The 22,342-nt window shown below is 39.6% G+C and overlaps 4 protein-coding genes across 5 annotated transcripts in view; all 4 read left to right on the forward strand.

Annotated features, from left to right (window-relative positions):
- Positions 1–22,342, forward strand: part of LOC119488347 (interferon-induced protein with tetratricopeptide repeats 1-like) — a 168,353-nt gene that overhangs the window by 130,300 nt on the left and 15,711 nt on the right. The window lies entirely within an intron of this gene.
- The window catches only part of LOC119488352 (interferon-induced protein with tetratricopeptide repeats 1-like), a 202,786-nt gene that overhangs the window by 126,376 nt on the left and 54,068 nt on the right, over positions 1–22,342 (forward strand). The gene's annotated exons all lie outside the window — the stretch shown is intronic.
- LOC119488360 (interferon-induced protein with tetratricopeptide repeats 5-like) lies at positions 1,156–8,316 on the forward strand. 2 transcript variants are annotated; one of them, XR_005206941.1, is made up of 3 exons: positions 1,156–1,297; positions 5,675–6,955; positions 7,634–8,316. XR_005206941.1 is itself a non-coding variant. In XM_037769935.1 (2 exons), the coding sequence occupies exons 1-2, from the start codon at positions 1,290–1,292 to the stop codon at positions 6,471–6,473; spliced, it is 807 nt and encodes a 268-aa protein (XP_037625863.1). In that variant the 5' UTR covers positions 1,156–1,289; the 3' UTR covers positions 6,474–8,316. The 2 variants fall into 2 exon arrangements, 1 of the variants encoding a protein (XP_037625863.1); XM_037769935.1 differs by having other exon boundaries at positions 5,675–8,316.
- Positions 9,029–19,465, forward strand: LOC119488359 (interferon-induced protein with tetratricopeptide repeats 1-like). The gene is made up of 2 exons (XM_037769933.1): positions 9,029–9,166; positions 18,096–19,465. Exons 1-2 carry the CDS (start codon positions 9,159–9,161, stop codon positions 19,393–19,395), a joined length of 1,308 nt encoding a protein of 435 aa, XP_037625861.1. The 5' UTR covers positions 9,029–9,158; the 3' UTR covers positions 19,396–19,465.

Consider the following 22,342-nt stretch of genomic DNA (forward strand, 5'->3'; position numbering starts at 1 on the left):
TGTAGTTTGTATGTGTAAAAATTACAATAAAGTTGAACTTGACTTGATAATGCAGGTGTCTCTCCGTCTCCAACCACTGTCACAGCTCTTCATGGACACTGCAGATGGCCGCTGCTCAAAGTCTACATATACATATACTCTATAAATGTGTTTAAGATGATGCACATGACATCATAATATTTCTATTTGATGAGAAAGTGCAGCTATAAAAATGAGGTTTCTTGGGTTTGATATTTCACTCAGTGTGGCATCTATAGGTTATTATATCTTCAATAAAAAAAAACTGTGTCTAACCATAAATCAACTTCAGAGCAAGTATTATGACATTTCATGAGTCATGGTTTAGTTTCTTCATATGCGGAATACGCTTCCATGGACTTCTAACCCCCAAAAGGCACAACTAGACCACACTGTCAACCATCATACCAAATTTGAAGTTCCTAAGTTTAATAGTTTCTGAGTTCTGCTAAACCCATAAATCAACTTAAAAGCAAATATTATGACAACATTTTATGAGTCATGGTTTAGTTTCTTCATATGTGGCTGTAGGTTTCCATTCCTAGAAAACGAAAGTCAAGGTGAAGACAGAACACAAGACTTAATAAATGTGGGAGGTTAACCAGATAACAAAACTGAAATCACTTGTTGGCCAACGTTGTGCGTCCTGGATATTCATGGGTGGGTGGGGGGGGGGGGGGGGCAATTGGAATAAGATTATAAAGTGTAGTAGCCCATGTGACCTTTAAGATTTATGTATATTGTAATTACTGTAACATATTTTCATTTCTGTTTAATTAGGCTACTATTTTTTTATTTACTTGCATAATAATTTGATGGTATTGCCTACTGCCTATTAGCTGCAGAGACTGACCATTTTATTAATATGTTTGTTATGAAAACCTCAATAAAAATAGATAATACATAAAAATGTGTTCTTCAAGAAGAAACAAACTGTTTCTAACTTTCAATGTCAGAAAAACCATAATCACAAAATCTGATGAGTCATGTTTTAGTTTATTTAGATATGGCTGTAGGTTTCCATTCCTGGAAAACGAGAGGTCAAGGTGCATTAAGACTGATCACAAGACTTTACCTGCAAATGCCCCTCCTCTTCGCTTCACTTCGACTTCAGTGAGAGCATTTAAAGCTGCGTCCTCAACAACATCACGTCATTTACACCAAAGCAGAAGTTGGACATCACTGACTTTATACCAGCGAACCCAAATCCAGCATCAAGAGCAAAAACCAGCCCAATATTTAGAGAACTACTGAGTCGAGGAAACAGCTGAATGATGAGGTGAGTAGCTGCTTCTGCATTTCATATCATTGTTGGAGTAAATAATATAGGCTTCTTACTTTTCTCTCTTGTTTCTTGTTCTTTTCATTTCTTCATTCGTCCCTTTCAGCTAGGGCCACATGAATTTTAAAAATTGTATTTTCTTTCTTATTCTTAACAATTATTATAAATCGATTGTTTTCTGAAAGTTTCATCCCACCTCCAGTATTATAATTCTGGTGGAGAAATGCTAAATGTTGTTGTTATTACTATCCTATTATCTTTGAAACCATTTCATCCTTCCTGTCTTCCTTCCTTTCCTCTGTCTCACACCATTTCTGTCATTTTCTTCCTTCCTACCGTCCTTACTTGCCTCCTCCTTCCTTATCTCTTTCAGCCATATTTTTCTTATCTCTTGCCTTATTCCCTTCTGTATTTTCTTCCTCCCTTCTGTCCTCCCCTCCTTCATTTTCTCCTCCTGCCTCACTCTGTTTCTTCCTTTATTTATTTATTCATTGCATACCTCATTCCCCTTTGTGTTTTCTTTCATCCTTTGTTCCTTCTTGTCCTCCATGTTTTTATCCTCTCTGTTACTTCTTCTCTTATCCATTCCTTCCCTCATTTCCTTACCCATTTCCTTCCTTTCCATCCACTAATTTTCTTTCGTTTGTCCTCTGTTCCCATTTCAAGTTTTACTTCTATACCTACTTTCTTTTTCTTATTATCTTTAAGCCAACTTTTATCTTTCCAGCCGTCTGTTGGTCCATATTCTTTTCCTTCCTATCCTCTCTTCTTTCATGACTCCTTCCTTATTTCCTTCCTATCCTCTAATACTCTTTAATCCATTTCCACCCCCTCCAATCCTTCCTTCCTTTCTTCCTTATTTCCTTGCTGTCTATTAAATCAAATCCTGTTTATTTATCACATACTGTATACAACCATACACAGTACAACGTGTAGTGAAATTATTTTGTGTTCCAGCTCCAGAAGGCAACTAACAAATAGAAAAGAAAATCTTTCCTTCCTTATTTCCTTCCTGTCCATTCAATGCTCCTAACTCCATTTCTATGTTCCTCCCTTCCTCCACATGAGATGAACAGTGGTTATCCAAACATAGCACACGTACTTTAAAGCTGAAGTAGGCGAGATTAGAGCAAATATGATTAAAAAAAGTTATTTTTATAAAACTAGACTATATCGTGACAGTAGTGCATGAGACAGGTAACCTGAACAAAATCATGTGCCTCTGTGTCCTCCGGTGCTCCTAACGGGGTCTGCAAGATTTCACAGACTGGAGGAAAAAAAGCAGTCAAAGCTGATCTGAGGTCTGATATCCATCTGCTGTCAATCACTCGCAAACTCCGACCAAACGGTCAAACTGCAGCGCTGATCAAATATGAATCAATATTATGTTACGTTAATGCCTATTTCATTCATCTTGTAGTGCACGATTTAGCTGTAAAATGAGAAAGTTTGTGACGCCGTTGCCATTGTGAAATCTGGTGAAGGAACGCCAAGCTCCGGTCACATGACCGGAGCGCATCCAATAGGAATGCTCTCTCAATGAAATGACCTGTGATTCGTCAAAGTCTCCTGTCAGGAGCTAGATTTTTTAAAGCCTGAAAACAGAGCCATGAGGAGGTGCAGAAGTCTAGTTATCTCTCAGAACACTTGAATTACAATATGCTGAAAGGTTATTATGGAATTTTTGCGCAATGATGCCAAAAATATACTGCCTACTGACACTTTAAGAGCACATCGGGTGGAGGACATCGGCACAGAGGAGGGAAACAGCTGGCTGGGTCACATTTACAACCTGCGGGGGTTCGTTCAATACAAGCTGGGGTTGACTCAAGACGCCCAGAGTTTGTTCAACAAGGCTGCAGAGGCCTTCCGCCAGATGAGAAGAGCAGATGAGGGTCCCTGGTTAGTGGTGAACTACGGGAACCTGGCTTGGCTGAACCACCACCTGGGAGACCAAGCAGAGAGTCAGGCTTACCTGACAAAGATCGACGCCCTGAAGAATAAATACCCATCTCCATCCCAGGACGAGCTCCATCCAGAGATCTACGCTGAAAAAGCCTGGACCCTGATGAAGTTCAGCACAGACAAAACGCTGGCTGCAGATTACTTCCAGAGAGCCATCAAGATGCAGCCGGACATGGTGGAGTGGAACACCAGCCACATCTTAGTGTTAGCGAGAGCTTTTACACACAGCAACACGGGGCTGGAGGCTGACGTGTTGGAGAAAGTGAGAATCGCCAAGGAACAGGATCCAGAGAACTTGTACCTCGCTGCTTACTACCTTGAGCAATGTGCTAAGAAAGGAGAGAGAATTGAAGATGAAGCACGAGAGTTAGCCAGAAAGGTTTTGAGAAATCCCGTCAGCAGCTACAGTGGTATAAAAAAATTAATAAGGGTTTACAGAAGCTATGTTTCTATTGATGAGGCCATTGAATTGGCAGACGAGGCTCTGGAAAACCATCCAGATGAGAGTTATCTGAAGAGATGTGCTGCACTCTGTTACAAATGGAAGATCATGTGTTTTAGTGACAATCGCCCAAAGCAAAGGATGATAGACAGAGCAATCACTCTCCATGAGGAGGTGATTTCTCTTTACCCTCATTCTTCATTTGTGAAGGAAATAGACCTCGCAAATATATATGCGAAATCCAATCACGGCCAGGCTAAAGCTGAGCAGATGTATCAGGAACTGCTAGAAAGGGATCTGGAACCTCCAGAGAAGCAGGTCCTTTACAACCACTACGCAAAATATTTATACTACGTTCAACGGGAGCCCCAAAGTTCAATACGATATCACATGAAGGCGGCAGCCATACCGCATCAATCCTTCTATCGTGGGAACAGCATCACAACTCTGAAGAAGATTAAAGACAAAAACAGGAACCCAATGTGTAGAGAAATAGAGGAGTTTCTGGAAAACCTGCAAGAGCCATAGTGTTTTTAACATCACTGGTTCTGAATCCAAATTTTTTTTTAGGTATTTCATTACCTAAAAAATCTGTACGCACTTATTGATTGAGCTGTATCCTTTAAAGGCAGGTTTCAATAAGTGTCTGCAAGTTTTTAGACTTAAGTACATTTAATGGAAGACAAAAGCTTTTTTTAAAAACTATCTAAAAATCTACTCATTTGCTCTGAAAAACTGTCAGCAGTAGTACACTCAATCTGTACTAAACAGGCCGAATCATTCAATAAAAACGAGTCCTTAAAATAACATCCACTTTGGACATGTTCAAATGTTATTACTATAGTTCAGTATCACATGATTTATTAAAATAGATTTTGATCAGTGTTGATTTTTATAGCTTACATGTAATCACTGTGTTTATTATATTCCTGTTATGTTGATTGTTTTTTTTCCATAGCACTGTATTTTAAGTTTATATAAGAACTACACTATATGTAATTTGAATGTCTGTAAGCTTTGGAGTAGTGAAATGTAAAACTCTCTGATAATGTTATTGATAATTTGATGTAACTTGAATATTATTGCCAGATGCAACTGATTGTATGTATAAAGTATGTCAAGCTGTGTCTCAGTTGTACACAATAGCCTATTAATACTAATAAATATACATTATGTACACTAAGAAATCTTAAAGTTGCTTTGTTTTGGTGGTTATTATACAAGAAATTCATGTTGGCTTCACTATCTTGCAGTACTGTACTACACAGGGCGCTGATGGACGTTAATCAAAATACAACTTTCAACTTGTAAGTCAACATGGATGAACATCGCACACATGCAGTTGTATAACTCCAAGGTGACATGTGAACAGGTGACAAATGATCAAATACGAGCCTTTGTGTCAAAGTGTTTCCCTGTCAGTGTGAAGTGGTAACCCAACAGTAACCTGGTTACACCAGTAGGTAACAGCAGAGTCATAATGCAGGTGTGTCCAGGTAACTGATGGCTCTTCATACCCGCTGCTCAGTGTGTCCACATATAGACTACTAAATATATAAATGCATATAAATATAAAATAATGCACATGTCACCTTAACATTTGATAAGATGTTGCAGCCATGAAGAATAAGGCATCTTGGGTTTGAATGTTTCACTCAGTGTGGCATCATATTCCTCAAGAAGAAATACAACTTTCTAACTTTAAATCAACTTAAAAGAAATTACAATCACAAAATTTGATTAGTCATGTTTTAGTTTATTCAGATGTGGCTGTAAGTTTCCATTCCTGGGAAAAGAAAGTCAAGGCCATTAAGACTAAACAATAGGCTTTACACGCAAATGCCCCTCCTCTACAGTCTGCTTCAGTGAGAGCATTTAAAGCTGCATCCTCAACAACATCACATCATTTACAACAAAGCAGAAGTTGGACATCACTGACTTTATTTGTTATTTTTACTCTCCATCAGTGCTGCTCAGAGTCAAACAACACTGGTGTCCAAACTGGAGGCCCTGCAGTGCCACTTCACCTGGGATCTGGACCCCAGCAGGAACAAACTTCTCCGTTTCTGTGACCAGCTGGAGGACATCGGCACAGAGGAGGGGAACCGCTGGCTGGGTCACATTTACAACCTGTGGGGGTTCATTCAATACAAGCTGGGGCTCACTAAAGACGCCCAGAGTTTGTTCAACAAGGCTGCAGAGGCCTTCCGCCAGATGAGAAGTGCAGATGAGGGTCCCTGGTTAGTGGTGAACTACGGGAACCTGGCTTGGCTGAACCACCACCTGGGAGACCAAGCAGAGAGTCAGGCTTACCTGACAAAGATCGACGCCCTGATGAATAAATACCCATCTCCATCCCAGGACGAGCTCCATCCAGAGATCTACGCTGAAAAAGCCTGGACCCTGATGAAGTTCAGCACAGACAAAAAGCGTCTAGCTGCAGATTACTTCCAGAGAGCCATCAAGATGCAGCCGGACATGGTGGAGTGGAACACCAGCCACATAATAGGGTTAGTGAGGGCTTTAAAGCACAGCAACAAAAAGCTGGAGGCTGACATGATGGAGAAAGTGAGAATCGCGAAGGACCAGGATCCAGAGAACTTGTACCTTGCTGTTTACTACCTTGAGCAATGTGCTAAGAAAGGTGAAAGGATTGAAGATGAAGCACGAGAGTTAGCTAGAAAGGTTTTGAGAAATCCCGTCAGCAGCTACAATGGTATGAAACCATTAATAAGGGTTTACAGAAACTATGTTTCTGTTGATTAGGCCATTGAATTGGCAGACAAGGCTCTGGAAAACCATCCAGATGAGCGTTATCTGAAGAGATGTGCTGCACTCTGTTACAAATGAGAGATCCTTTTTTACAGGGACAGTCGCCCAAAGCAAAGCATGATAGACAGAGCAATCAGTCTCAATAAGGAGGTGATTTCTCTTTACCCTCATTCTTCACTTATGAAGAACATAGCTCTTGCAGATATATATGCAAAATCTAATCACGACCAGGCTAAAGCCGAGCAGATATTCCAGGAACTGCTAGAAAGGGATCTGGAACCTGCAGATAAACAGATGCTTTACAACTTCTATGCAAACCACGTATTCCTTTATCGTCAGGAGTACCAAAGGTCAATACAATATCACATGAAGGCAGCAGCAATACCGCAACAATCCTTCTGTCGTTGGAACAGCATCAAAACTCTGAAGAAGATTAAAGACAAAGGCAGGAACCAAATGTGTAGAGAAATAGAGGAGTTTCTGGCAAACCTGCAAAAACCATAGTGTTTTTAACAGCACTGGTTCTGAATCTACTAAAGAATGTAGATATTTGATTTGCAAAATAATCTCTACTTACTTTCTAATTTAATTACATATAAAACTACTTCTATACTTCTTAAAATAAAGTTAAAATGGAAGTGAGAATCTTACAGTGAAGACCTGCTGATCATGGCAAGGCAAGAAGTGAAGTCTATCCCTATTCAATGCAAATCATAGCAGATTTACTTCATCCCTGCAAATGAATCCTCTGATGGCAACTCAATTAAAACAAATGGATTTTTTTTTGCAAAATTTCACCATTATAAAAACTAGTATGATCTGGCCTTAAAGTAGTCAGTATGCTTCAACCAAAGTGCTTGTCAAATGATCAAACAGCATTTCATAAAGTTACAAAGTTTGAAGGATTCAGCTTCTACAACTTCCATTTGACAAGCACTTTGGTTGAATTATATTTACACCTTTAAAGCTGCAGTTGGTAACTTTGAGAAATATGATAAAAAGGTATTTTTATAAAACTCACTACATCCTGAGAGTAGTGCATGAGACAGATGGTCTGTGAAAAAAAATCATCCGGTCAAACTAGGCAGCACTGACCAAATTAATATCCTGTTACTGTAATGTCTATTTCCCACCTCGAATGTTTTCAGAAACAGCTTTCTGGAAAACCTTCAAGAGCCATAGTGTTTTGAACATCACTGGTTCTAAATCCAGAAAATAAATGTAGGTATTGCATTACCTAAAAAAATCTGTACACACTTATTGAGCTGTTTCTTTTAAAGGCAGGTTTCAACAAGTGTCTGCAAGTTTTTAGACTTAAGTACATTTAATGGAAGACAAAAGCTTTTTTTTAAAACTATCTAAAAATCTACTCATTTGCTCTGAAAAACTGTCAGCAGTAGTACACTCAATCTGTACTAAACAGGCTGAATCATTCAATAACACTAGTCCTTTAAACAACATCCACTGTGGACATGTTCAAATGTTATTACTATAGTTCAGTATCACATGATTTATTAAAATAGATTTTGATTAGTGTTGATTTTCATAACTTACATGTAATCACTGTGTTTATTATATTCCTGTTGTGTTGATTGTTTTTTTCCATAGCACTGTATTTTAAGTTTATATAAGAACTACACTATATGTAATTTGAATGTCTGTAAGCTTTGGAGTAGTGAAATATAAAACTCTCTGATAATGTTATAGATAATTTGATGTAACCTGAATATTATTGCCAGATGCAACTGATTGTATGTATAAAGTATGTCAAGCTGTGACTCAGTTGTACACAATAGCCTACTAATACTAATAAATATACATTATGTACACTAAGAAATCTTTAAGTTGTTTTGTTTTGGTGGTTATTATACAAGAAATTCATGTAGGCTTCACTATCTTGCAGTACTGTACTACATAGAGCGCTGATGGACGTTAATCAAACTACAACTTTTAACTTGTAAGTCAACATGGATAAACATCGCACACATGCAGTTGTATAACTCCAAGGTGACATGTGAACAGGTGACAAATGATCAAATACGAGCCTTTGTGTCAAAGTGTTTCCCTGTCAGTGTGAAGTGGTAACCCAACAGTAACCAGGTTACACCAGTAGGTAACAGCAGAGTCATAATGCAGGTGTGTCCAGGTAACTGATGGCTCTTCATACCCGCTGCTCACTGTGTCCACATATAGGCTACTACATATATAAATGCATATAAATATAAAAAAATGCACACGTCACCTTAATATTTGATAAGATGTTGCAGCCATAAAGAATATGGCATCTTGGGTTTGAATACTTCACTCAGTGTGGCATCATATTCCTCAAGAAGAAATACACCTTTCTAACTTTAAATCAACTTAAAAGAAAATATAATCACAAAATTTGATGAGTCATGTTTTAGTTTATTCAGATGTGGCTGTAGGTTTCCATTCCTGGGAAAAGAAAGTCAAGGCCATTAAGACTAAACAATAGGCTTTACACGCAAATGCCCCTCCTCTACAGTCTGCTTCGACTTCAGTGAGAGCATTTAAAGCTGCATCCTCAACAACATCACATCATTTACGACAAAGCAGAAGTTGGACATCACTGACTTTATACCAGCGAACCCAAATCCAGCATCAAGAGCAAAAACCAGCCCAATATTTACAGAACTACTGAGTCGAGGAAACAGCTGAATGATGAGGTGAGTAGCTGCTTCTGCATTTCATATCATTGTTGGAGTAAATAATGTAGGCTTCTTACTTTTCTCTCTTGTTTCTTGTTCTTTTCCTTTCTTCATTCTTCCCTTTCAGCTAGGGCCACATGAATTTTAAAAATTGTATTTTCTTTCTTATTCCTAACAATTATTATAAATCAATTGTTTTCTGAAAGTTTCATCCCACCTCCAGTATTATAATTCTGGTGGAGAAATGCTAAATGTTGTCGTTATTATTATCCTATTATCTTTAAACCATTTCATCCTTCCTGTCTTCCTTGCTTTCCTCTGTGTCTCATACCATTTTCTGTATCATTTTCTTCCTACCTTCCTTACTTGCCTCCTCCTTCCTTACCTCTTTCAGCCATCTTTTTCTTATTTCTTGCCTTATCCCTTCTGTATTTTCTTCTTCCTCCCCTCCTTCTTTTTCTCCTCCTGCCTCACTCTGTTTCTTCCTTTATTTATTTATTCATTGCATACCTCTTTCCCCTGTGTTTTCTTTCATCCTTTGTTCCTTCTTGTCCTCTCTGTTACTTCTTCTCTTATCCATTCCTTCCCTCATTTCCTTACCCATTTCTTTCCTTTCCATCCACTAATTTTCCATACTGTATACAACCATACACAGTACAACGTGTAGTGAAATTATTTCGTGTTCCAGCTCCAGAAGGCCACTAACAAATAGAAAAGGAAATCATTCCCTCCTTATTTCCTTCCTGTCCATTCAATGCTCCTAACTCCATTTCTATGTTCCTCCCTTCCTCCACAAGAGATGAACAATGGTTATCCAAACATAGCACACGTACATTAAAGCTGAAGTAGGAGAGATTAGAGCAAATATGATTAAAAAAAGTTATTTTTATAAAACGTGACTATATCGTGACAGTAGTACATCAGACAGGTAACCTGAACAAAATCATGTGCCTCTGTGTCCTCCAGTGCTCCTAACGGCATCTGCAAGATTTTACAGACCGGAGGAAAACAAGCAGTAAGAGCTGATCTGAGGTCTGCTATCCCACTCTTAACCCGAATAAGTTGACTTTACTAGAAATTTTCGTGGAAATTTGCACTAAACCAGTTAAGTTTTGACATAATGTCAAACTAAATAGGTTGAGTTGAATCAACTTAGAACCTTAATTGTACGAGTAGACATAATCAAGCTAACATTAGTAGTCTTTACTCAAAAACTTATGTTATATGAAATTATTATTTTAAGTTATTCATTGCTACTTAAAGTCATTTGTTAATACAACTAATGTTTTTTCTTCTAATTTAATTATTTGTACTATTGTGGTTTTGAGATTTTATTGTTTCAATAAATTGCATTGAAGGGAAGAAATGAAACATACATTTAAATTTGCCAGAGTATTTTATTGACAACAAAAAACAATTAACATTATCTGCTATATCCATGTGAACAACTGGATACATATAGACAGGCATTAAAACTGTATAAAAGGTTGAGCTGACTCTGCATCTAAGACCTAAACATTATATACAAGCATACATACTGTACATATAGTGTTCACATATTCATTATGCTACAGAACTATCATCCTCATAACAATAGACACACACCAGAATGTAAACATTTATACTCCGACAGATACAGGTAGACAAAAAAAGGCACAGCTCAAACGTTTTCTATATGGGAGCACCTTATGGATTTTGTGTGTGTGTGCGTGCGTGCGTTTGTGTGGCCTCCTTTGAGACCACTTCACATATACTGACATATATTGACTGCGACTGCATGGCACGCCGTTAAAAAAAAAAGGCTTCTCACAGTAGACTTAACATAGCATTTCTTTACATTGATGGTTCTTCAAGGTTTGTAACCTTAATTTGAGTTCACTGTGGCCCAATGTGAGAGGTACCTGTTGGATGAACTGGAATGTGAACTTCATAGACTTGTGGTAGTTGAGATGCAGTGCATATGAAAGTCCAAACAGAAGGCACATTGCTTTAGGGAGGTCTTTAATGTTGTCCATCACAACTTCTCCCTCAATGATGACCTTCAGAGAGGCTGGATTGAGATGCATGGAAGATGCAACCGCAGCACCTTCAGGCTCAACCTGGAGGATTCCAATCTCGATGTGGTGGAATGAGTCATCATCATCAGCGTCCTTCATAAACGATATAAACATAATAGCACAATCATGACATTCTCATTTAATAGCCATCAGTAATGTTAAGCAATGTAGCCTAGTCACAAGAGAGTCACACACGAGGGAAGGTGTGAATTAGTTATGACTGCTGGAGTAGATTACACAAACACACAAATCACCTGTGGTGGCAGTTTCTGTTAAAACAAGACACAAACCAACGTAACAACTTGTCTTTCAGTGAATTTAATAAAAAGGCATACATTAATAACTAAAGCATCTGCAGATGGACTCACGAGCACAGCCACCTGTTGTGGACTGTGGCAAGTGAGCCCCGAATACAAAGAGTAGTCAGTATTTATACATTTAAAGCATAACATGAAGATAAGTGCAAAGAAGAAAAGAAGAGAATGATAGAAAGTGTATCAATGCGTCAGCACACAGCAGACAACAGAGCATTACAAGACATAACAAGTATTTCAGCAATCTGTTGTTTGCAGTTACAGAGAAACAAAATGTCAGGTCACTGTTCTATGGTGACAAAGATGAACATGTGAGGCCCTGAGATTGTCTAAAGGTACAGTGTTAAACTGCAGATATGAAAATTGCCACACCCAACTCTGGTCCTTTTAGATACATATAAGACCGCATGAGGTTACTTACAAAGCCTGCTCTGTAGAAGTCTGTGGGGTTGTCACCAAGGACAATGGGAAGCCCTCTGAGCACCAATGTCCGAACAGCAGTTGGCTCTGTAGTCTTTTGGGGAGTAAAATGACAACACGTTACATAGCTAGAATGACAAGAAATGAATGGTTATCAGAAAGTAGAGATGCCCAGCCGATTCAGATTTTCTTTCTAAGAACTATAATTGACAGCATTTTTTTCACCACCGCCCGGAACCATCCAGAAAAATAATGTCAACCGTCCCAAAGTCAGTGTACACCATCAGAATTTCTAAATGTTTTCCTTTTCCTTTGTTATTGTCATCTATAGTGGTTATTTGCATAAAAATACACAATTCAAATGATTAGGAAATAAATAAATATTTGCTTTGATTAAAAATAATTCTTGGCATTAGTTCTGATTCTATATTATAAGCTGCTTAGAAAAGTTAAACAGGTCACATTTCTCTCTCTATTATCTATTTTATATTGCTGTGAAAACATCTCCTTTAAACAACTATATTTATTCAAGTTTCTCACCAAAAACTACATTTTACAAGATTACATTTGAACACGTGTTCAAATGTAATCTTGTAATAAAATAGATAATAGAATAGATAATAGAGGGGGTATTATGACCTGTTTAACTAACACTGTGTCCTAGCTGGATGCGACGCAATATAAAACGCGTGTTTTCTGTTTAAAAAGTTGGCTACAAATGTAGATACCAAGTACTACTAACCCATCTTAGAAGTGGTGACGTCCGGTTACGTCTCCAGTCTGACATGGAGCTCACAGTTGATGTGCAAGTGGTTTGTTTACATGAAGTAGAACAGAAGTGCATATTTAACACATTCATGATGGACAGAGAGCGTCTGATGCCACGCGATAGTCGGGTGCTCGCATCCAGTTAGGACACGGTGTAACAAAAACCAGTATGCAAAAGGTAATAAAGGAGTGTATGTTGAAGGACATGTAATTTACTTTTGTTTTTACTCTCAATCTGTTAAAAATAGCACAAATGCCTGGTATGTTAAAGCTAAGTAGGTTTACCACAACAACACAAAGCTGGCTCTGTTTATTCTGTCTGAGCTGAAGCAGAAAAACCCAAAGATAGTGTGAGACAAATTAGGGCTGCGACTATTATTTTCCTTATCGTTTAAGCTGCTGATTATTTACTAATCATATAAAAGGAAATCATCCCATTTAAAAAGCTGTCACCAATATATTTTACTTACACTTACACACCAAAAACTCACAATAACCTGATATTTTCAGGTGGGATTTCATTTAATTCTCACTGTGCAATATCATTTTCCACTTGTGCAATTTTGTTAATAGTCTTGTTTATTGTCAATACTTTATATACTGCTCCTATTTTTATACTTTCTTCTATTTAAATGGTTCATATTTTGTTACACTTTGTTTAGCTCTTTTTTACTGTGTTAGCTGATGCATCTTGTTTTCTGCACTATCCCCTTTGCTGCTGTACACTGCACATTTCCCCCTGCGGGATTAATAAAGGAATATCTTATTTTATCTCATCTTATCTTGTCACATGGTTAAGATCATATCTGCCTGTTTTACACTCTTTGACCATCAGGTGGTTTCGTGTGCACATGAAGCCTCGAGAAATGAACCCTTTTCCGAACCTATTTGCTGGAAAGCTTCAAAGCTTCATGAGGCTTCAGCTCGCAATCACTACTAAAGGGAAAATGTAAATGATGTAACTCATATCAAACCCGACGTTCAGGAATGATCAGCCTCATGTGACTGAATGGAAATGAGGATAAATGATGTAAAAGGTGTTTGTTGCTGACAGACAGACTCTCCTTCTCTCTCTGACTTCAATAGTATCATTAATAAAAGTTAAGGGGGGAAATAACAGATCATGAAAAGAAAAATGTTTATAATAAATGAAGAAAGTTATTTTAAGTCAGTTTGTCAGGTTTCATAAACCTCTCTCAGTGACAGGCTGCTTCACTGACGGTGTGTGAAGGAGAGATACTGCAGGTCCTTCTGCTGCTGCTCAGAGCTACAGTTAACACAGATTATAACTAGATGATGAATCAGAAGACAACTAAACTATAAAACGTTTAATATGTGATCTATTTTCACTCCGGTATAAAACTCCAGTGACGTTAAGAGGTAAAGTTATCAGATCAGTCCGGTCGGCAGCAGCGTCCAATCAGTAACTGATATCCAGTAAGGGGGCGTGTCGGTCGGTAAAAGACTTCCGGGGGTGCATCCCAAAGCTCTTAATTTTCGTTTCCTTGCTCCTCGATCCTCGCTTGAACCGGAAGTTGTTCCGGTGCGCCATCTTGAAGACCGTAGGTGCTTCTCAATTCGTCATTTTTCGCCTCCTCGTCTCCTCGCTCCTCGATCCTCCGGCTGTGACCCGGAAATCGATCTCAGTCCTCCATCTTGAAGGACGTCCCAATTCATAAAATGCGCATCGAGGAGCGAGGATCGAGGAGCGAGGAGGCTTGCTGGAGGAGCTATGAGCGAAGTTACACCAGTGTATCCTCCAGTGTCTCCTCCACGGAAGTTTATCACCGACCGACACGCCCCCTTACTGGATATCAGTTATTGATTGGACGCTGCTGCCGATCGGTTTGATCTGATACATCAGCGTCTCTGAGTTTCATACCAGAGTGAAGACAGAACCCCTGTTTAAACGTTTTATAGTTTAGTTGTCCTCTGATTCACCGTCTAGTTATAATCTGTGTTAATTGTAGGTGTGAACAACAAACGGAGCATGTTGATGGTGAAGTGTTCCAGCAACAGAAGGACCTGCAGGATCTCTGCTTCACACACCGTCACTGAAGGAGTCAGACACTGAGAGAGGTTGATAATAGCTGACAACGGACCGACCTCAATCAACTTACTTCAATCATTAGAAAGAGTTTTCTTTTGATGATCTGTTATTTCACTCATTCACTTTTATTAAGCATCCAGTTAAAGTCAGAGAGAGAAGGAGGGTTTGTCTTTTATACCTTTTACATCATTTATCCTCATTTCCATTCAGTCACATGAGGCTGATAATTCCTGAATGTCGGGTTTGATATGAGTTACATCATTTCACTTTTCACTGAAACATTCAGCCTAATACATAACTTCTACTGTCAGAATATCAATAAATACAGACGCTAATAATGAATAAATAATATAAAGATATTGTGCCAGTAGAGATGGTTCCTGGTCCTCTAAGCAGGACTCAGTCCACAGTAGAAATACAGACTGCAGCTGTTATTCATGTGCAGGTGTTTGTTAAACAGGTAACAGGCTACAGAGAGGAAACACTGCTGCTCTGATAACTCTGTTTCTTTATTAGTATTAGTTCAGTTCAGACATAAACAACTGTTGAAGCCGACTGACAGCTGATCCAGATGTGATCAGCTGCTGCTGTCATCCGAAACAAACGTCGCTTCACGTGACGCTTCAGAGGAAACGACGTCTCATGTCTCTAAAAACATATTTCCTCGTTTCCTCTGTCCTCGAGTCTTTTCCTCGCCTCCTCCGCTCGCATCTCCCGTGGGCGGGACTAAGACGCGAGAAGAAGAGTTGAGGAGAGGAGTCAAGCCGTATAAAAGCACAAATGGGAAAGACCCCGTCCCAAAGCTCTTATTTGTGCATCGAGGAGCGAGGATCAAGGATCGAGGAGGCTGGCCGGAGGAGCGAGGAGCGAGGATACACCAGTGTATCTTCCACCGAAGTCTTTGACCGACCGACACGCCCCCTTACTGGATATCAGTTACTGATTGGACGCTGCTGCCGACCGGACTGATCGGATAACTTTACCTCTCAACATCACTGGAGTTTTATACCGGAGTGAAAACAGCTCTGAACAGCAGCAGAAGGACCTGCAGTATCTCTGCTTCACACACCGTCAGTGAAGGAGTTAGACACTGAGAGAGGTTTATAATACCTGACAAACTGATTTAAAATAACTTTCTTCATTTATTATAAACATTTTTCTTTTCATGATCTGTTATTAGCCCCGTTAACTTTTATTAATGATACTATTAAAGTCAGAGAGAGAAGGAGAGTCTGTCTGTCAGCAACAAACACCTTTTACATAATTTATCCTCATTTCCATTCAGTCACATGAGGCTGATCATTCCTGAACGTCGGGTTTGAAATGAGTTACATCATTTACATTTTCCCTTTAGCCTAATAAATAATGTCCAGTGTTCAAAAGACACCATAATCATATTCTGAGTTATTAAATAATGAATTCATAATCAGAATATCAATAACTACAGATGCTAATAATGAAAAAATAATATAAAGAGCACTTGTCTCTATTAGTATTAGTTCAGTTCAGACATAAACAGCTGTTAAAGCTGACTGACAGCTGATCCAGCTGTGATCAACTGCTGCTGTCGTCAGAAACAGACGTGGCTTCACGTGACGCTTCAGAGGAAACGACGTTCCATTGCTCTTAAAACGGCTTTCCTCGTTTCCTCTCTCCTCGCATGGTTTCCTTGGGTCTTTCCCATTTGTTGTTTTATACGGCTTGACTCCTCTCCTCGACTCCTCTCCTCACGTCTTAGTCCCGCCCACAGGAGATGCGAGCGGAGGAGGCGAGGAAATGACTCGAGGACAGAGGAAACAAGGAAATATGTTTTTAGAGACATGAGACGTCGTTTCCTCTGAAGCGTCACGTGAAGCAACGTTCGTTTCTGATGACAACAGCAGCTGATCACATCTGGATCAGCTGTCAGTCGACTTTAACAGCTGTTTATGTCTGAACTGATCTAATACTAATAAAGAAACAGAGTTATCAGAGCAGCAGTGTTTCCTCTCTGTAGCCTGTTACCTGTTTAACAAACACCTCCACATGAATAACAGCTGCAGTCTGCATTTCTACTGTGGACTGAGTCCTGCTTAGAGGACCAGGAACCATCTCTACTGGATCAATATCTTTATATTATTTATTCATTATTAGCGTCTGTATTTATTGATATTCTGATAGTAGAAGTTATGTATTAGGTTGAATGTTTGAGGGAAAACTGAAATGATATAACTATTATCAAACCCGACACTCAGGAATTATCAGCCTCACATGTGACTGAATGGAAATGAGGATAAATGATGTAAAGGGTATAAAAGACAGACTCCCCTTCTCTCTCTGACTTTAACTGGATACTTAATAAAAGTTAATGAGTGAAATAACAGATCATCAAAAGAAAACTCTTTCTAATGATTGAATAAAAAGTTATTTTAAGTCTGTTCGTTGTCAGGTTTTATAAACCCCTCTCAGTGTCTAACTCCTTCAGTGACGGTGTGTGAAGCAGAGATCCTGCAGGTCCTTCTGCTGCTGGAACACTTCACCATCAACATGCTCCGTTTGTTGTTCACGCCTACAATTAACACAGATTATAACTAGACAGTGAATCACAACACAACTAAACTATAAAACCTTTAATCTGTGATCTGTCTTCACTCTGGTATGAAACTCAGAGACGTTGATGTATCAGATCAAACCGATCAGCAGCAGTGTCCAATCAATAACTGATATCCAGTAAGGGGGCGTGTCGGTCGGTCAAAAACTTCCGTGGAGGAGACACTGGAGGATACACTGGTGTATCCTCGCTCATGGCTCCTCCAGCAAGCCTCCTCGATCCTCGATTGTCGCTCCTCGATGCGCATTTTATGAATTGGGACGTCCTTCAACATGGAGGACTGAGATCGATTTCCGGGACACAGCCTGAGGATCGAGGAGCGAGGAGACGAGGAGGCGAAAAATGATGAAATGAGAAGCACCTCATGCGTCTCTCCATGCTTCCCTGGTGGGAGGGACTAAGACGCAAGGAAAAGACGCAAGTGAGGGAAACGGGGATGCAATTAAGAGCTTTGGCATGCACCCCGTGAAGGATACACTAGTGTATCCTCGCTCATCGCTCCTCCGGCAAGCCTCCTCGATCCTCGATCCTCGCTCCTTAATCCTCGGTGCACAAATAAGAGCTTTGGGATGCAACCTTAGTGTTAACGGTCCTTCTTCTTCCTTCAGGCTCTGACGGAGCTCTGTAATCATCTCACCTTGAATTCAAACAGGCCCCAAAAATATACTGCCTACTGCCACTTTAAGATCATGTTACTTTAACCTACTGGTGATGTGTTTTAATATTTGTTATTTTTACTCTCCATCAGTGCTGCTCAGAGTCAAACAACACTGGAGTCCAAACTGGAGGCCCTGCAGTGCCACTTCACCTGGGATCTGGACCCCAACAGGAACAAACTTTTCCATCTCAGGTACCAGCTGGAGGACATCGGCACAGAGGAGGGAAACAGCTGGCTGGGACACATTTACAACCTGCAGGGGTTCATTCAATACAAGCTGGGGTTGACTGAAGACGCCCAGAGTTTGTTCAACAAGGCTGCAGAGGCCTTCCGCCAGATGAGAAGTGCAGATGAGGGTCCCTGGTTAGTGGTGAACTACGGGAACCTGGCTTGGCTGAACCACCACCACCTGGGAGACCAAGCAGAGAGTCAGGCTTACCTGACAAAGATCGACGCCCTGATGAATAAATACCCATCTCCATCCCAGGACGAGCTCCATCCAGAGATCTACGCTGAAAAAGCCTGGACCCTGATGAAGTTCAGCAGTGACAGAAATCTGGCTGCAGATTACTTCCAGAGAGCCATCAAGATGCAGCCGGACATGGTGGAGTGGAACACCAGCCATATCTTAGTGTTAGCGAGAGCTTTTAAACACAGCAACACGGGGCTGGAGGCTGACATGTTGGAGAAAGTGAGAATCGCCAAGGAACAGGATCCAGAGAACTTGTACCTCGCTGCTTACTACCTTGAGCAATGTGCTAAGAAAGGAGAGAGAATTGAAGATGAAGCACGAGAGTTAGCCAGAAAGGTTTTGAGAAATCCCGTCAGCAGCTACAATGGTATGAAAGCATTAATGATGGTTTACAGTCATTATATTTCTGTTGATGAGGCCATTAAATTGGCAGAGGAGGCTCTGGAAAACCATCCAGATGAGCGTTATCTGAAGAGATGTGCTGCACTCTGTTACAAATGGAAGATAATTTTTTACAGGGACAGTCCCCCAAAGCAAAGCATGATAGACAGAGCAATCAGTCTCCATGAGGAGGTGATTTCTCTTTACCCTCATTCTTCACTAATGAAGGAAATAGCTCTCGCAAATATATATGCAAAACGCCAGGCTAAAGCTGAGCAGATGTATCAGGAACTGCTAGAAAGGGATCTGGAACCTCCAGAGAAGCAGCTCCTTTACAACCACTATGCAAAATATTTATACTATGATCGACGGGAGCCCCAAAGTTCAATACGATATCACATGAAGGCGGCAGCGATACCGCAACAATCCTTCTTTCGTGGGGACAGCATCACAACTCTGAAGAAGATTAAAGCCAAAGGCTGGAACCCAATGTGTAGAGAAATAGAGGAGTTTCTGGAAAACCTGCAAGAGCCATAGTGTTTTGAACATCACTGGTTCTAAATCCAGAAATAAATGTAGGTATTGCATTACCTAAAAAAATCTGCACACACAGATTGATTGAGCTGTATCCTTTAAAGGCAGGTTTCAACAAGTGTCTGCAAGTTTTAGACTTAAGTACATTTAATGGAAGACAAAAGCAACTTTTAAAAATCTACACATTTGCTCTGAAAAACTGTCAGCAGTAGTACACTCAATCTGTACTAAACAGGCTGAATCATTCAATAACACTAGTCCTTTAAATAACATCTACTGTGGACATGTTCAAATGTTATTACTATAGTTCAGTATCACATGATTTATTAAAATAGATTTTGATCAGTGTTGATTTTTTTATAACTTACATGTAATCACTGTGTTTATTATATTCCTGTTGTGTTGATTGTTTTTTCCATAGTACTGTATTTTAAGTTTATATAAGAACTACACTATATGTAATTTGAATGTCTGTAAGCTTTGGAGTAGTGAAATATAAAACTCTCTGATAATGTTATAGATAATTTGATGCAACATGAATCAGGTCAGCCATTAGGAATTATGGACAGGGGGACAGATTTTCCAAATTGGGCCCCTCATCCAACCTGACTCCAGGTCGTCCAGTTTCATATGATACCAGTATCTTTACTCCAACTTTAAAACTGAGCCTGCTAGTGGGTTTTATTTGCTAGTCTGCCTATAGCTCCTCATCTTTGTACGTTCAGCTTCGCCTGTCATACCTGCTGCTTCTCCAAAAATGTGTTCATTGCCTCTCGGATCCTTTCATTTTCTTGATCTCTCTGTACCCTGGCTTTTATTTTGTTGAGGCCCCAATCAGGGCCATCCACAAGGATATGGAGTAGCCAGCCAGGGGAAAGAGTAGCCAGCTAGGGGGAAACAGTAGCCAGCTAGGGGGGTCCGGGGGCATCCCCCCCTCGGAGAATTTCTTTTTATAAAAGCCCAATTTTGGTGACCTGTGATACATTCTAATGACACTATTCCATCATATACGCTGATCTTAATTATTATGTATTTTAATGAGTTTGCCTGCCTGATTGTAAACATGTAGCTGGTGAATTATTGTAAAGGAGAATCAGACTTCTAGTGTGTTAGCCCAGTCTGTAATAGTTATTAATATTTAAAACCACGTCTATTCCTGACTGATCATAACTTTTCTAATTTAGAATCATAGACCTTATTAATTATTTATTTATTGACACCTTCACTTAGTGATGTTACGTGCTGTGCCGAGGCTTCGGAGCGTGTGTCGAGTAATCCAGGAAGTTTTCCGCGATGCGCGTATCGAGGCTTGTATCGTTTTAGACTAATGACGTCATTGATGACGTCCGAAGCCTCACTGCCCGGCCATACCACGTCACTGGTTCATGAAGTGGTTCAGATCTTCACTGGTTGAACCAATGCCACTTTTAAGAAGTGACACAGAACACTAATATTACCCCTCCTACCATTATTATATTATATTACACTACAATACAATACAATTATTGACCAAAGGATTGGTTTATACACTTAAGATGAATAAAACAATTACAACTCATTATACATGTAATATACTCATAATAAACTTACTAGAAAATATACATTATATTATATATTGTATAGATATAAATTGATTACATGGTAATATATATTTCTTTCATTACTTATAGTCATTCCCAACAGCCTTTGCTGGCGCAAAATACAGTATATCACAGATCTGTGGTCCCAGTAGACCACAACCAGCACTGCTCCCAGTAGACCACTTACACTTACACACCAAAAACTGACAATAACCTGATATTTTCAGGTGGAATTTCATTCATTCATTCATTCATTAATTCATTCATTTATCTCACTGTGCAATATCATTTTCCACTTATGCAATTTTGTTAATAGTCTTGTTTATTGTCAATACTGTATATACTGCACCTATTTTTATACTTCCTTCTATGGGTTCATATTTTGTTACACTTTGTTTAGCTCTGTTTTACTGTGTTAGCTGATGCATCTTGTTTTCTGCACTATGCCCTTTGCTGCTGTACACTGCAAATTTCCCCCTGCGGGATTAATAAAGGAATATCTTATCTTATCTCATCTTATCTTATCACATGGTTAAGATCATATCTGCCTGTTTTACACTCTTTGACCACCAGGTGGTTTCGTGTGCACATGAAGCCTCGAGAAATGAACCCTTTTCCGAACCTATTTGCTGGAAAGCTTCAAAGCTTCATAAGGCTTCAGCTCGCAATCACTACTAAAGGGAAAATGTAAATGATGTAACTCATATCAAACCCGACGTTCAGGAATTATCAGCCTCATGTGACTGAATGGAAATGAGGATAAATGATGTAAAAGGTGTAAAAGAGAGACTCTCCTTCTCTCTCTGACTTTAACTGTATCCATAATAAAAGTTAAGGGGGGAAATAACAGATGATCAAAAGAAAACTCTTTCTAATGAATGAAGAAAGTTATTTTAAGTCTGTTCCTTGTCAGCTTTTATAAACCCCTCTCAATGTCAGACTCCTTCAGTGACGGTGTGTGAAGCAGAGATCCTGCAGGTCCTTCTGCTGCTGGAACACTTCACCATCAACATGCTCCGTTTGTTGTTCACACCTACAATTAACAGATTATAACTAGATGGTGAATCATAAGACAACTAAATTATAAAACATTTAATCTGTGATCTGTCTTCACTCTGGTATGAAACTCAGAGACGCTGATGTATCAGATCAAACCGATCAGCAGCAGTATCCAATCAATAACTGATATCCAGTAAGGGGGCGTGTCGGTCAGTAAAAGACTTCCGTGGAGGAGACACTGGAGGATACACTGGTGTATCCTCGCTCATGGCTCCTCCAGCAAGCCTCCTCGCTCCTCGATCCTCGCTCCTCGATGCGCATTTTATGAATTGGGACGTCCTTCAAGATGGAGGACTCCGGGTCACAGCCAG

This window comes from Sebastes umbrosus, chromosome 5, assembly GCF_015220745.1.
Source record: "Sebastes umbrosus isolate fSebUmb1 chromosome 5, fSebUmb1.pri, whole genome shotgun sequence".
NCBI lineage: Eukaryota > Metazoa > Chordata > Actinopteri > Perciformes > Sebastidae > Sebastes > Sebastes umbrosus.